The sequence below is a fragment of the Eupeodes corollae genome, chromosome 3 (assembly GCF_945859685.1).
Source record: "Eupeodes corollae chromosome 3, idEupCoro1.1, whole genome shotgun sequence".
NCBI classification, from domain to species: domain Eukaryota; kingdom Metazoa; phylum Arthropoda; class Insecta; order Diptera; family Syrphidae; genus Eupeodes; species Eupeodes corollae.
In genome coordinates this window covers 54,630,499-54,646,923 of record NC_079149.1, presented here as the reverse complement: position 1 = coordinate 54,646,923, position 16,425 = coordinate 54,630,499, and the positions used below count along the sequence as shown (strand labels likewise).

Below are 16,425 nucleotides of genomic sequence, written 5' to 3'. Positions count from 1 at the left end.
TCATAAACTTAAAATTCGGAACCAACCTTTAATTTTAGTTGATATTTCAAAAATTGCTTAAAACATAATTGTCTGCAAACAAACTTCTCAGGGAAGCTACAAGTCCATCTCGACAAGAAAACCTTTTTAATTAAACATAAAATGGAATTGTACAGAAAATAAATAAATAAAAGAGTTGTCTAACTTTCAAATCTACTTTCCAATAAAGTTTGCTTATTTGAAAGGCAAGTTTTTGGCAGCTGACCAATCAGATTCTAAAACTTGCCTTACTTTCAACTATCTTATGTCATCTCAACCTGCCAAGTGTGAAAATTAGCTGCTTTTGATATTCAATAATTTGTTTATATTTTTTAAAACATTGAACATTGACCTTATCTTCCAAATACCTACCATAGACATTTTTAAATCCCAACTTTTAGTATTATAAAAATGTGTTCAAAACTTATTTTTTTTAACATTTTGTCTTCATAGTTTTGTTAGACGATATGGAAATTATAAACAATTAAATGAAACCAAGATAAGAAAGTCTTAAGCAGTTAACTAAATATAATTGGTTAGAATGAGTATGAGTACGACCATATATATTTTTCAAAACATTTAATATGGATGATTTAATTTAGATTCCTGATAAGTTTGCACTTGGACTTAATATTAATGATTCTAATTAAAACATCTTCGAACATTTGTATCACTTTTATTGCTGTACAAGGCTAGAACTTTGAATGATGTTTCTAACACGTACGTTCTAAATAATTGATAATTATGTAAGAATAAGAATTTGTAAAATGCTACTATAAGTGGCAAGTGCATACCTATGAATATTCTTCAAGTGACGTGTCTTAGCTTAGTTTTTTTGTTTTAAAATGCAATCTTGAATCTGGAAGTGTTTTTGTCAAAGAGGAGCTTAACTCACGTCCGATTGATTTCTATATTTTCATTAGAAAAGTATCTCAAACTTCTTTAAAAACATTCTTCAAGCGAAAAGAATTGCTTCGTTTTTTACATTAGGTTAGGTTAGGTTAAAGTTAGTGTCCGTGAGGGAGTAGGATACACTTAGGCCAGTTTAATAGCCCATTATGATACCACATGAATATTGAGGACACTTAAGGACTGTTATAGAGTTTGTAGAGACAGAGTCCAGAGATTTGATAGCGGCTTGACTATCTGAGAAAATACAAATATCAAATGTTGATATCACGTTTTCTTTAAGCCGAACAATTTTTCTTTTATCGCCAAAAGCTCCACCTAGAACACGCTACAATGATTGGGAAGGTGGAATGAGAGACTGTATTTCAGTCGTTCAGAGATCACATCTCCACAAACCACTTTTTAACTTCCCATAGTAAGTTATTGTAATGGGTCCGATTTGTCAAATTAAACATTTTGGCATTTCTCGACGTTTTAAGGTCCCTAGAGTAGAAATAAAAGATTTTTAGAAAGATGTCTATGCGTTTGTGTGTACGTACGTCAGTACGTCCGTGCGTTTGTGACGTTTTTTCATTGTCCATAGCTCAAGAACCAGAAGTGGACTTCAAATTTTGTTAAGAAAAAGGTGAACATTTTGTTTTTTTTTAATCCAATTGTCACCTCAAAAATTTCACGAATGCAAAAGTGATTTTATCTCCAAAAAAATTGTGTGCAACGAAAAATAAACTTTTTAACATCTGGTAAAATTTTGAGAAAAATCAAATTGATATTTTTTTTATAAAAAAATCAAATTGATATTTTTTTTATAAAAAATAACATCCTAAAAAAAACATTACTCAAAGTTGGTAAAAATATGATTTTCGGCTCAAATATCTTTTCAAAACTTTGAGATATTGGCTTTAAACTACTTTTATTTATTTAAAAATATTGTTGTCAATATTCAGTAAAATATCAGGAAAATCCAATTAACATTTTTTTTTTACAAAAAAATAAAAACTTTAAAGAAAATTTAAAAAAGTTGGTCAAAATTGATTTCAACTCAAATATCTTTTTAAAAAATTGATATTATGGCTTTTAACTAATTTAAGATCATAAGAAATTTTGTTTTCAACATTCAATCAAATCTTGAGAAAAATAAAAATCTAAACAAAAAAAATAATAAAAGTTGGTAACAATTGACTTTCTTTTCAAAATTTTGGGATATTAGCTTTGATCTACTTTTATCTCTTAAAAAATATTGTTTTCAAAATTCAGTAAAATTTTGAGCAAAATCGAATAGACCGTTTTTTACAAAAAATAAAAATTTAAAATAACTTGGTCAAAATTGATTTTCGACTCTAATATCTTTTTAAAACTTTGAGATTATGGCTTCCAGCTAATTTTAACTTATTTTTAACTAGAAATATTGAATTCATCTTATATTTGAAATATAATGTAAATAATATAGACATAGTACATATGTGCAACATTTAATTAATAAGTTGGATTAACTTTTCCCTGCTGGAAGTATGTAGATAGTTCGTCGGTAAGTATGTCATTTATTTAATTTATAAAAAAATGCAATTTCCTAAGAAAAAAAATGATCAATAGATTTTGTTATGGCTTTATGTAATTTTTATTAGAACTTTTTTTATATAATTTATTTAGGTGACAATGTTAGCTTTTATCTGATACAAATTTTTATTTATTTGACTTAAAAATGTTTGATAATGAGTTGAAAAACGATGAAAAACGATGCAAGCATTTTTTTGGGGAAAAGGCGGTCGAACGTATGTTTGGCCCTTGAAAAGTTTGTCCGACCATTAGATTCTTGAAGTAGACGGTCCAAGCTTTCATTTGATACCCCATTTGTCCATTGATCCGATGAGGTAGGTCAACACCAAAAATACCGTTTTTTGAGATGGTCGGACAAAGGGTTGGTCCCGGATTGTGTCTGTCCGACCATATGATTTTAAATCTACCACCTGATCTCTAACAACTAATATTTTAATTTTCCATTGACCTGATGGTATACCCCAACACCAAAAAACGCAACAAGAAGTAGCCATTTTTCGGCCAAAAGGCCCGGAAAAAGTCTGTCCAACCAGCGGTTTTGTAATCTTGGTGTCATTTACCATTCGTTAATGACCTAATTTTCCATTGACTCGATGAGGTAGGCACTTTGACCGCCGCCATCCATGCTTTTATTGTTAACATTTGGTAAAATTCTTGACAGCTTAAACTTTAATTTTGTATTGTATATTTTTTGAAGTTCCTTAAATATAAGATTGTTTTTTTACAAAAATATAATTTGCAGGTGCACTAATATGAAGTTATCAGTGTCGATCCCATCCCAGGTTTTTTACTTTTGTTCATTCTAAATGCAATGTGATTTAAATCTTTAATGCGGTCCGAAACTCAAAATCAAAATATTCTGTAAATGCTCGGCCGTAAATTTCAAAGGGCACTATCACAAAGCACTTAACAAATCAATAACACTTTTCAACAAAATTAAGTTTTTTTTTCTGTCAGACAAACCAAATAATACCTACATATTTAAATGTTTAAGTGCTTCGTAAATTATTCCCCTTTGAAAATGCTCAACCATAAACTATTTTTTAAAGCTTATTTAAAATACATTGTCTGTTTACTTTGAAAAGTATATCTGATCTTTTACATAAAGTTTTATATTGACCAAAACTTCAATGTATTGCTTTATAAGTTTTAAAAGTACGGCTTTTAGTACATTTTAAGTGCTAATTGCGGATCCGAGCTTCGATTATAACTATATATTCAAATTTAAAAGCTACCCATCTACTTTTCGTAAAAGTGTAACTTATTTATCCGCAACCGTATTGACTAATGTAATCACTTTTTATTGATATTTATATTTATTTAGTTTCGATGAACTGCATTATTTAAAAACTTATGAAAAATAAGTTTAACAAAAGTTTCCAATAACCATACTTTGGGTCTCGAAGGACGTTTTTGGTTCTTAAGAAATGTATGACAAAATTATAAGGGTCTTTTCCTAAAGGTACTAGGGAAACTTTACGTTACTTAATAGGACTCCCAAAATTCGGAATTATAAAGGTCTCTATTAACCTTTTTCCTTGGCCCGGTTCATAGCTCTTGTCATAAATGTTGTGTATCTGGCAATCAAGTTAGATTTTTGACGGCTTTAGTTCGAATTCGACCAAATTCTTTATATTTCGATAAAACCTTACTCTTATGAGCCTGTGTAAATTCATGAAGAATTTTTTTTAATTACAACCCCTGATTTCAAAATTCTGTTTAAACATTTTCAGCATCTTATTTATTTAAAAAAAATCCTCATTAGTTGTAAGTTTTCACTTGCAATACATAAACCTTAAAATAAAACTAAAGCATTTGTTCTAAAACGGTTTTTAGCAGAAAAATGTAAAAAAAGCAGAAAAAACGGTATAAAAACAATTTTTGTCTTATTATGAATTCATAGTTTTAAGGTTGGAACCTATAGTTTTTGGAATATATTGGAAATAATAATGTTGAAAACTGGTATTTCTCCGTCTGAGCCGAAACATACATTCGGAATTAGACCCATAACTTATGAGAAATTACGAAAAGTAAGTGAGATACTAAAATGTTTTAAACTGAATCTGGAAAATAAAGATTTGTACGGTATGAAATCATGGTAGAATATTTATATTTATTAATGAATTTTCTAAAGCTTTTAATTTATTCCTCACGTGATTGTGCTTTTTCGATTCTATGGTGCCATTTGGATTTGAAAAACTTTTATATTTTGTCTAATCTCCATCTTTTTCAAATAGTTTGTTTTGCTTTCTTAATAAAACACTTGTTTTTGTTATAGAGCTTAAGACAAAATATATTTTTAAATATACCGTAAGGTATTTTTTACAGAAACATTGCTTCATTATAATTAATATTTATTAATATCTTTCAATTAATTTGAGCTTAAAAATAATTTTATGTAGGAAGCTAAATATTATTTTATTTAATCTATACATTAAAAATTCAAACTAACTAAATAGCTCCCCAAAAATTTGCACAATTCCTCCTTTATAAAATTTCTATAAATGTATGTACATAATTAAGTCCTTAACAAGACCACCAATATGAAAAATGTATGTTTTGTTGTATTATTTAAGTCTATTTACACATCCTTGGTGGGCTTTGATATTGCAGCAGAACAAATAAATTCGCCAAAAATCAAATTTTCAGGATTATTTATTTTCTATTGTAATGTTAACTCTCCGAGTTCAATGTCCTTCTCATTGTTATCAATTTGGTTTCTCGTCGTTTTTCTTGAAAAGAACATTGAGTAATTTTCAAATGTTATGCTTTTGACGCCCTAGCGATGAAGTGTGCAAGGGACTGCAATTCTCAATGAGAATTGCTTCCTGCGATTTTTCTGTGAAATGGGCTCGTTTGAGAGATCGTTTTCTATCGGCATCACTGTTTGGATGGAGCTCAACAGTTTGAAGGCTTTGGGCACGTTGGAGGGATAGTCTAAGGGGTTTTTTTGGTGGCGTTGGGCGAGCTCGGTTATCAGATAAAGAATCGCTTTTGTGGGATTTTTTTGTTTCGTTTTCCCCATCGAAGTCTAGGCTCTTTACGCTTCGTGAATCAGTGGAATGCTTGCGTGAGCTTTCTGATTTATGCATCTCTCGACGTCTTTCATGCCTAAAACAAAAGCAAATCAGTTTTAAAACTTTTGAAAATTCAAAACAATATAAGAGACATACCCAGTATAATGATTCAAATGTTCGACACTTCTAGCATGTAAGTTGCTACGATGCTGCTCGCTCAGTCTACTTGGTCGCTGCAGAGATCTGTCTCCGGCGTAGCGATCTTTACGCTCTTTCTCCTTTTTTTGCATTGAATAAGAATGTGAATCACTACTGATGGATATTTTTGATGCAGACAATGATTTCGAAGGCAGATAGCCAACGCTGCTTCGTTCTCTGTCGTGTTTCACATCCTTTATCATTGTTTTTGTCACATGAGTTGAACCATTTTGTGGCGTTCCTACAATTTCTATGGGCTTTCCACCAACTAACGTGGTTATGTAGTTTCCTCTTTGGTATACCAATGGCTTTTCGGGAGGCGTTGATGGCTGTGACGATGAAGAAATACTGATACTGGTGACATGTCCCGAAGTTGTACCATTCGTGGGATGTTCCTTTGTGTGCTGTAATTCTTTGACCTGTTCTTCTAGGTATGAGATTCTATGTTGAAGGCGAAGATTATCTTCTTTTTGCTGATCGATTTGTTTTTGTGGAATAGTTGTTGCTTTCTTACGCAACACCACCAACTGACATTCACCAGAAATTCCAATAAGTTTTTGTAACTCCTCCTTAGTCTTGCAAGTGACTAATTTGCCATTGACTTCCAGAAGGCGATCACCTTTGTAAAGACCTTCGCCTTCTAGTGCCCAATCCACATAGAGTCCTGGAGCTTCAGGCTTGACTTGGGCATCCCAACGACCAACTGTCGCTTGAACAGCATGCAGACAAAGATTGATTCCAGATGTAACAAGGCTGAAAAACGATTTTTTTTTTTAAACTTAGTGGAAAATTCATTTAAAGTAATACAACGTACCTGTACAACGAGTTCAACTCGGGTTTAGATTTATCTAATCTCGTTTGTAAGGCTCTTGCTTCTTCTACTATCGACAGTAATTGCAGTTCCTCCCTACCCAGAGCATACTCAAGCTCAGCTTGTCTTATTCGAATGTCAATATTGCTGTAAAAAATCAATTCATTAAAAGGATTCCCAAGAAATGGCATATTTACGAAAATAAAACTTACTCTGTTATATCTAATTTATCGAGAGCAGTCTTGAGATTTCTAATTGCAATGCGTTTGTTCTCAGCGTCAGCTTTGAGGCGTAATAGTTTTTGCTCTGCTGCTGGTTTCTCTGAATCTTCTAGGGGTGGTCCAGAGGGTCGTGGAAGCTTTCCCAAACATAATTGAATTCTAAGATTTTGTATAACAGCTTCGCGATCTTGCAACGCAGAGCGTAGCTCTTTTGCTTCAGTTCGAGCAGATCGAGATGAAAGTGCTCCACCGAGCGATGAACCTTTTCTTCTTCTGCCATTCAATTGATTTGATGAACTCAATGAAATCTCAAGGTTAGACATCTGAAATTTTAATTAAAAAAAAAGGATAAATTAAGATTAAATTAAGATTTAATTATGATTAAAATTAAGTAAATATTCCGCAGTAAGAAATGTGCTCCTAAAAAAAGAATCACTGAAGTTAACAATACATCGAAAATTTAGCTCCTTTGTAAAAAATGTTTGTATTACAGTTAAAGGGGTTAAGGGAGGAATGCACCTTGCCATTTCATTAAAGCATTGTTTATGAAAATAGCGGTAAAATAATAATAAGCATAAGACCTTGCGGCCGGTGGTATTCAAGGAAAGCAAATGTCTCTGTGGAAGAACGATTGATTATAAGTAAGGACGCCTCAAGTACGTTAAGGGGCTCCGGCGTGAATTATACTCAAGTCACTGAATAGAAGGCTTTAGCAACAGTAGGCAGCATTTAGTTTTCGTAGCATTAAATTCTACACGATTTTTGATTCCTTATTTGAAAATGCTGGCCAGATCAGAATTCAATGAGTTTATCATACGCTTCCAAGGGTAGTTCACCTCCGAACGGCATGAATGCGAATCTAAAAACGAGTATGAAAAGTCGAGGGTACTGTTGACATTAAAAAAAATTAAGTGGGCCAGAATTTTCACACATAAGATCATTTATAAATATTAGAAACAGTGTAGGAGAGAAAATAGAGCCCTGGGGCACACCAGCGTTTATTTTATGAATATCAGATTTGAACCAGTTCATTGCCAATTGTATTGAACAGTTCAAATGGTCTATCAAATGCCGTTAAAACATCAAGTGCAATAATCTTACTTTCTCAAAAACGATGTAAGGATTTGTGCCAATGTTGGGTGAGATAAATCATGAGATCACCAAGTGACTTATTGCAAGCCTTATTGCCGACCATTAAAAAACTTTCGTTCTTCAAAATATGTCTTAAGCTAAATGTTTATCAGTGTTTCCATGCAAAGAAGTGACGTTAGTCCTATTGGACAATACACATTTAGAGGGGCAGGAGAAATCGCCGAAGGTAGTTGAAGAGTAGGATAGATGGAAAAGCTTACGTTGAAGAAAACCTCCTCAGAACAATAGTGTTGATACTATCCAGGCCAACGGATTTATGAACTTCGAGATCTTCAAGTACTCTAGCAACTATAGGAGTCTGAGAGAAGAATTGTTTGCGCTCTCAAGAACAGGAGTAGGCATATCAAACAAGCAAACTGTGTTGCAAGCAAATTGGCTTTATCATTCAAATTTTAACTTACCTTGGCTTCCAGACTATCTTTTTCTTGTGCTGCATGCTTGGAATAGTTATTGTAGTTTTTTTGTGAAAGTATAGTCTGTAATAAAAGTAAAAAAGAAAAATACAAATTATACTCAGTTTTATACATTCATTTTTGTAGATTCGATATATATTTTAGTATAAAGACGTAACGCTTAATAAGAAAAGACACGACATTTGTTCTTGTTCAATTTTTAGTTTAAAATTTATTAATTTATTTTCCTGAAGAGATTTATTTGTTCGTGCTAACTCTTTACATAATGAAACAAAGTAAATAATTTCAACTTTTCGTGTTCTTCTGAAATAGTTATTGACGAACAAATGATCGTGTATATTTCAAGTAGGAAGGAAACTGACAGAATTCCTCTGATTGTTATAATCGACCGCTATAATCTACTAATTTTAATTAATAAAGGGGCCGGTTATAGATATCAGTGAAATCTATCAGTAATATTTGAAACAGGAGGAATTTGCATTTTTACTGATAAGCGTTTATAGCAATTAGTAAATTTACGTCATTAAATTATTGCCTGTCTAGTCTATACGTGTTGTGCGCACAACGTTGTGAGGAGAGCTTGTGGGCAAGCGAAGAGCTGATTAATACGCTCTACGTGACTCACCCATCTTAGTCGTTGGACTTTTACCCTTCTGGCTAAGTCTACGTCGCTTTACATTCCGCACAGCTCGTCGTTCCATCTTCTCCTCCACTCCCCTTCGATACATACGGGACCGTAGATCATAAGAAGAACTTTTCTCTTGAACCGACACAAGGTACTTTCATCCGCTGTTGTCATAGTCCATGCTTCCGCACCGTATGGCAAGACAGGGATGATACTGGTTTTATAAAGCAACACTTTACCACTCAATTGCTTTCTTAGCCCAAAGAAACAGCGGTTATCAAGAGTTATTCTTCGTATGATCTCGGCGTTGGTGTTGTTTTCTGCGTTTATAGCGGAGCCTAGGTAGACGAAGTCCTTGACTAGCTCAAAGTTACGTCTGTCGATGGTGACGTTATGACCAAGACGTGGGTATTGTAGATGCTTCCTTGATGACAGAATGTATTTTGTTTTGCCCTCATTAACCGTTAAACTCATTTTTGCCGCATCTGCCTCAATACTCAAAAAAGCCCAATTGACATCACGCTGAGTTCTTCTTCACAAACGAACGAGTTTGGCAGGGATGCCAAAACCAGACATGGCTCTATACCGCTCGTTCCGTTTCGATGAAAAGATACTGTAGTATACTGTATACTTTCCTGGACTAAAACCACACTGATAAGGACCTATCAAGTTGTTGACGATGGGCTTTAGACGTTCACATATTACGGCAGAGAAGATTTTATAGGCGATGTTAAGTAGACTGATTCCTCTATTTGGTGTAGTTTAGAGGGTCTCCTTGTTTCAGGATCGGGCAAACAACACTGAGGTTCCATTCATCGACCATATCTTACACATAAGTTGGTGCATGCTTCTAACCAACTTATCTCCAGAGATCGGTATTCAAGCCATCCCCTTCAGCGGCTTTATTAGAGTTCGGCTTAGATATGGAAATCTTTACTTCGTCTAAGTCGGGAGGATGGGATTGTTGGCTTTCGTCGTCTATGTTTAATGGATCATCCTGCCTGACAGCGGAATTCGGTTCGTCGTCGCCGTTTTACAGTCAGCAGAAGTGGTCCTTTCATATCCTCACTTTCCACTTTCGTCTTTGCAGCCTTCGGTTCTAGGTTTATGTACCTGTAAATTTCGTTTCACCTTCGAACTTCATTCATGCTTTTAAACCTCTCAACAACTTTAACCGCACTCTTCTCATGACCTCTCTTTTTCCTTCTGAGAAGTCGGTGTTTCTCTCGCCTCTTCTCCTCATAGAGCTCATGAGCACCTCTCGTCCTTTTATGCAGCGTCGCTTTGCGTGCCTGTTGTTTAGCTGCATTTGCCTGCCCTATAAGGTGTTCATTAAGTAGTTTAACCTTACTGGATCTGAAGACGCCACTGTTGATTCCATCTCGGGAATTTTTCCGCTGCCGTCTGGATAAGGAGAGGTGCCTTAGTGGAAACACGTCTCCCCCTCTCAAAAGGAAACTATGCATTTTAAATTTTATTTAGTTTATAAATGCATTGGAATTTTTTTTTGGCTTTTAGTAGTCAGCTGGATTTATAAATTAAATACAACTTTAAATGCATTATTTCTTTTTTAAAAAAAATAATTGAATATAGGATTCATCTTATTACATCTATCTTTTGCTAGAAATAAATCTGTAACATGTTCAAAAACTAAAATTTTAATGTTTGATTTTACTGATAGCTATAACCGGCCCCATAATCTTGATGAAGAATCCAGGGAATGTTTGCCTTCTGCAAAAATTACTCAACAACTGCATCCAAATTTGGTTTCTAACCTTAACAAATTTTCAAGGGATAATAACTTCAAGAAGAATGCCGTTCTGAAGAAATACAAAATCTTCTAGTACTCTACTGTGTTCTATTCAAATATAAGAATCAGCAACAAATTGTTCCCAATACATTTTGAAATAAAACACAATATCGCTGGGTTTCAATTGTTCATTACTATTTACATGAATTTTATCTTTATTTAAAAAAATATTACTTCTCATTTACATATCGACAAATATAATAACAATATACTTATATATTTTCTTTGTAGGTACATAACATTGTTTTATAGAATCCATATAGCTTAATACATTAACTATTTAATAAATCGAAATGTTTACTTTGGAATGTCATATATCCCACATTCACGGTTAGCTGGGACTGCCTTGTCTGAAAAGGAAATAATATATTATATCATTGAAATACAGATGACAAAATAAAAAAGTAGACCACTTACCAATTTGCTTTGGCTTTGGCAAATTCAAGTTGTTCATTATTGTAACAAACTCCTCAAGACTTTTTGTCAAGCGTGGATTCAAAGTCTTTTCTTCATACACAGTGCTCTCTAGTTGACCTCTGAACAAATAAAGAAATAAAACACACTCATAGACACATAGATTCTATTGAAAAATGTCTCTTTTATGACTCACTTATAATCATGAGCTGGATAAATACGAAAGTTTTCCGGCAACGAGAAAATCTTAGAGTGCACATTTTCGTACAATTTCCTTGGATCACCTTCTTGGAAATCAGTGCGTCCACATCCACGTATTAGAACAGTGTCACCAGTGAAGATAGTACCTTGTTCGTGAATAACAAACGACATACAACCATTTGTATGACCAGGAGTTGCTACTGTTTCGATTTCGTGCCTTCCAAAATGGACTTTTTCACCTTCTTCAAGGAGTCTATCAGCCTTTGCACCGCTGTTGGCTGAAATGACACTCTTGACATTGGGCAGGAGCTGTTTTAACCAACCACTACCGGTAATATGGTCGGCATGCATGTGAGTGTTCACTTAAATTAATAAAATTAGTATTCGATTAGTTGTTGAATTTTCAAAATTATTATAATTGAAGATTTGGACTAGGCTTGATCGATATTGCTTTTGGCGTAGATATTCCTTTTCGACTTACTTCTCTTGGGAAGTAAAACTAAAACAAAATGTATATCTTGCATATTTTTCAATTTCTACAAGAAAGTTGTTGAATTAGGTGTGAGGGTGAATATATTTGCGATGATTAGTTAAACATTTTTAACATAAGTAATGTGAGAAATTTATTGGTAGATATCATTCAAAAAATGATTTTTTTTGTGGCGCATGGGACACAATTGGATGTTTTTTTATGCCATATTGTGCGGTAGAGCTGTCAAACTCTCAGCTCGAAATTTCTTTAAAATTGTATTTGCAAAGTGTGCAAAGAGGGGTAAATCTGCAGAAAAGTTAAGATCTGCAGATATGCTCTCAAATGAAAAATAAATCAATTTATTTTGTCCCATGGAATGCAAAAACTCAGAAAATTTGTATTTTAACAGATCCAGATCAATAATCAATTGATTTATTTTACTCATCGAAAACCCCTAAGATTGGTCACCGTAATATGCATGGCGGGATATCTATACTTCTTTTGGAATCACGGTTTATTTGACACTAACAGCTATTTCCGGACCGATTTTTTTCAGAAATTGTAATTGGTCAGGTTTAGAGGACATAAAATACTTGGAAGTATCACAAGTTTCTAGTTTATCTGGTTGGCCAGATAATAAGGAAGATTTTTCTTGATTAACCTATCAGCCAACTTTCCAATAAAATTGCCTTAATTGGAAGGCTTTTTTTGGCAGCAGGCTAATCAGATACTAGAACCTTGCCTTACTTTCAAGTCTCTTTTGGCATCTGAACCTTCCCACTCCGTAACTATCAAGTCAAGTTTAATTATGTCAAAATGACAGTTGAACGTGTTTTTTTCATTCAAATGAAAGCCTGAACTTTATTTCAATGGTCGCATTCACAAAGCTAGTGGCTACGTAGTCAAGGGATTCTGATTGGTTAAATCTAACTACAAAAGTAGTTGAAATTTCCCCTCCGACGTAGTGTAAAAATTTCGGCTACAAAGTTAGTGGAGAATGATTTTGACGTTTCACAATCAGCTGCTCGGTAAAAATCCACGAATTCAAAATAAAATAAATCGTTTAGTATTTAAATACAAATATAAATCATTCAAATTGTGTCTTAAATTTGATATTATTGAATTTAAAAACACAAAAGATAAGTTAAAGTTATCAAATCAAAAATGTTTCTTATTTTATATGTTTGCATTTGTCAACAATATGACAGTTCCAGATTGACTAGCTTTGTAGTGTAGTTTTGCATTCACAAAGCTAGTTGAATTTTGACTACGTAACCACTAGCTTTGTGAATGCGCCCAATGACTTATTTACTTTTTGAAGGACTTGTAGCTTACCTAAGGAATGTTTTCTAGTTAAAAATGTTTTTGGTAGATAGTACGATGAACTAAAGATAAAAGTTAGTAACGTTAAGTTAAGTTCTTGGTCAAAATTAACGTACAATGAATGCAGTTGATTGCAAATGAAGTCCCTTTTGTTGTCTTAACTTTGGGAATTATTGAAAACATACCTTACAATGGGTATTTAAAAAAAAAAACAAGTTTTCCTCGTTATAAAACACCCTAAAAATGCAAGTTTCTGCAACAAGATTATAAGACTAATATTCTACTGGATAACCATCGGTAATGGATAACCATCGCCAAGTAGATAACGTTAGTAAAGTCCTATCTTCAAGTAGCGTGTGCCTGCACAGATCACTCATCAATTTAAGGCACACGACAGTTATTCCTTAATCCCTATGTTATCGCCTAGTATTTTGGGCATTTAGCAGCTTGAATTGGAGAACGATTTTTTGATTTTTTTAAAGAGGCTCATTTTCATAATTTTTGACTTGGAAAACCTGTCGTCTTATTGTCGAGACAATGCTGCATCCGCAAAGTGATAGTTGCATATTGTAGTGTTGAGGCTCATGGAGTATAATTGCCTGCCTCATAGCTTCGGTCTAACCCGTTTGCACATTTTGTATGGAGACCGATAAGGACCGGTTTTAAGCCAAAAGTCTGGAAAAGATACATGCGGATTTGTATGAGGTTCTTAAGAAGAAATAAAACTCATACATTTTATTGTTATGGCCAAGAATTTATCTTTATGATAAAGCCGCGACTGGCTCCAAAAAATTCCAATAAATTGATTGTTTGGATGGTAATACATTTGCATGATTTAAAAACCTTGTTCAAAAGCCAGCCTATTTATTTGGCGAGTTTATATTTTCGGAAATAAAGGGTGATTTTTTTGAGGTTAGGATTTTCATGCATTAGTATTTGACAGATCACGCGGGATTTCAGACATGGTGTCAAAGAGAAAGATGCTCAGTATGCTTTGACATTTCATCATGAATAGACTTACTAACGAGCAACGCTTGCAAATCATTGAATTTTATTACCAAAATCAGTGTTCGGTTCGAAATGTGTTTCGCGCTTTACGTCTGATTTATGGTCTACATAATCGACCAAGTGAGCAAACAATTAATGCGATTGTGACCAAGTTTCGCACTCAGTTTACTTTATTGGACATTAAACCAACCACACGAATGCGTACAGTGCGTACAGAAGAGAATATTGCGCCTGTTTCTGAGAGTGCTGCTGAAGACCGTGAAATGTCGATTCGTCGCCGTTCGCAGCAATTGGGTTTGTGTTATTCGACCACATGGAAGATTTTACGCAAAGATCTCTTGTAAAACCGTATAAAATACAGCTCGTGCAAGAACTGAAGCCGAACGATCTGCCACAACGTCGAATTTTCAGTGAATGGGCCCTAGAAAAGTTGGCAGAAAATCCGCTTTTTTATCGACAAATTTTGTTTAGCGATGAGGCTCGTTTCTGGTTGAATGGCTACGTAAATAAGCAAAATTGCCGCATTTGGAGTGAAGAGCAACCAGAAGCCGTTCAAGAACTGCCCATGCATCCCGAAAAATGCACTGTTTGGTGTGGTTTGTACGCTGGTGGAATCATTGGACCGTATTTTTTCAAAGACGTTGTTGGACGCAACGTTACGGTGAATGGCGATCGCTATCGTTCAATGCTAACAAACTTTTTGTTGCCAAAAATGGAAGAACTGAACTTGGTTGACATGCCACACAGCTTGAAAATGGAAGGCTAAGTGAGAATGAATAGTGAATTGTGTTTTTATTTCCTTGCATCCGTCGGTTGAAGAATTATCAGAAACATAAACTGGCTACTTATGAAATAGCAAACAAAACGGAGCATAAATTAAGTGACAGCTGTCAAAAAGACTAATTAAGAAAAAAGTACTGTTAGGTTGAAGCGTGTTTTACATCTAAAAAATATATTTTTATCGGCGTAGTAGTCGAGAGTTTATACTAGTCTTAAAAAACATTCATAAATTATTTCATTAATATCGACGATACTAAATTTTCAAGAGTAACAGAATGCACTTTGCTCAATAATGTCTCACAAATAATCCAATTTTAGATTAGATATTAGTATGTCCACCACAAGCAACGTATATATGTCTCTAGTGTCTAGTCATTGTGAACTTCTTCAAATAGAAAATAAACAAAGACAAGAAGCACTCATTGAGATATGTACGAGTATATTATTAAACTTACTTGCGTACTTTAAAGTGAAGCCCAGCTCGTTAATAAGTTGCGCATCTCGTTTTGCATGTTCCAACACTGGATCAATTATCACAGCCTCATGAGTGTTTAAATCGGCCAACAAATATGTATAAGTACTGCTAACCGAATCGAATAACTGAATTAAAAGAAAAGTATCACAAATAAAAATATGCATAGGTACTCCTAATAATTATGAGTGACAATTTTCTCTATGACATGGCATGGCATAAGAGAAACGTAGGTATGCTGAACTACTTACCTGACGGAAGAAAAAGTCCGCGGAAAATGGGATTCGCAGGGGTATGGCCATGGCTCCCTCCTTGCAATGATGCAACCGACAGAAGTTTATTTTATGTGATACCGCAACAGGTGCGTGTTTCGTAAAATTGCTATCACACGATTGTGAGAATCTGGCAAACGCTCTCGGCTTCAGAGCTGAATGTAAACTAACTACTTGTCGCATTAGCCTCATCGACAAACCAGATCTCATGTAAGGCATTGGTTTTATTTGTTATTGTTTGTTTTTTGTTCTCTCAGATTTAAATTTAAAAAACCGGAATTGCTGCTCCTCCTCTGTCGTTCGTTCGTATGCGAATGAGCAACTTAAAAAAGATAAACAAATTCAAGTGAATTTCGTCATGGTTTCAACTATTTAATAATCCATTTGTATTATTTTATAATTCCGTTGTATTCATACTTACTGATGTGAGGAGCACGGGCATCAAACTAATAATAATCACTGATTAGGAATTATTTGAAGTTAGATAAGATTAGCAACAATTATTGATGACAACACTACACACACAGTTTGTACAATATGCACATCACATAGAATTAGACCACAATTTTATAATGCTTTCGTTCCCGACACAATGAATACCTTTAATAATAGCGTTTTAATAGTTTAAACATCGTTGTTGTACTCATGTATTTTTGTTTAGAGATATTTTTGTTTATAAAAAAGAGAAAAACAAAAAGTTTAAAAACACATGATAATTTACGTCAGCTCAGCTGGGCATGACATATCGATAAAGC

The 16,425-nt window shown here is 33.9% G+C and overlaps 2 protein-coding genes across 2 annotated transcripts in view; both read right to left on the bottom strand.

The window, feature by feature from the left end:
* Positions 1-5,118: 5,118 nt before the first annotated feature.
* LOC129949627 (uncharacterized) overlaps positions 5,119-16,425 on the bottom strand; it is a 51,577-nt gene continuing 40,270 nt past the window's right edge. The window contains exons 3-7 of the mRNA XM_056061199.1: positions 8,282-8,356; positions 6,720-7,051; positions 6,511-6,654; positions 5,655-6,449; positions 5,119-5,592 (exon numbers count right to left, since the gene is read on the bottom strand). Of these exons, the coding sequence (XP_055917174.1) occupies positions 5,238-5,592; positions 5,655-6,449; positions 6,511-6,654; positions 6,720-7,051; positions 8,282-8,356 (1,701 nt within the window). The 3' untranslated portion in view covers positions 5,119-5,237. The remainder of the gene's footprint in view (positions 5,593-5,654; positions 6,450-6,510; positions 6,655-6,719; positions 7,052-8,281; positions 8,357-16,425) is intronic.
* On the bottom strand, positions 10,843-16,314 carry LOC129949628 (persulfide dioxygenase ETHE1, mitochondrial). The gene is made up of 6 exons (XM_056061200.1): positions 16,092-16,314; positions 15,650-15,992; positions 15,382-15,526; positions 11,339-11,705; positions 11,146-11,264; positions 10,843-11,078 (listed from the first exon to the last, which is right to left on the bottom strand). Exons 2-6 carry the CDS (start codon positions 15,887-15,889, stop codon positions 11,026-11,028), a joined length of 924 nt encoding a protein of 307 aa, XP_055917175.1. The 5' UTR covers positions 15,890-15,992; positions 16,092-16,314; the 3' UTR covers positions 10,843-11,025.

Coding starts and splice junctions, on each gene's coding strand:
- LOC129949628 (XM_056061200.1), bottom strand. CDS start 15,889: ATGCCTTACATGAGATCTGGTTTGTCGATGAGGCTAATGCGACAAGTA. Junction 11,706..15,381: donor CTTCACTTTAAAGTACGCAA/GTAAGTTTAATA, acceptor TATTAATTTAAG/TGAACACTCACATGCATGCC. Junction 11,079..11,145: donor GCCAAAGCCAAAGCAAATTG/GTAAGTGGTCTA, acceptor TTTCCTTTTCAG/ACAAGGCAGTCCCAGCTAAC.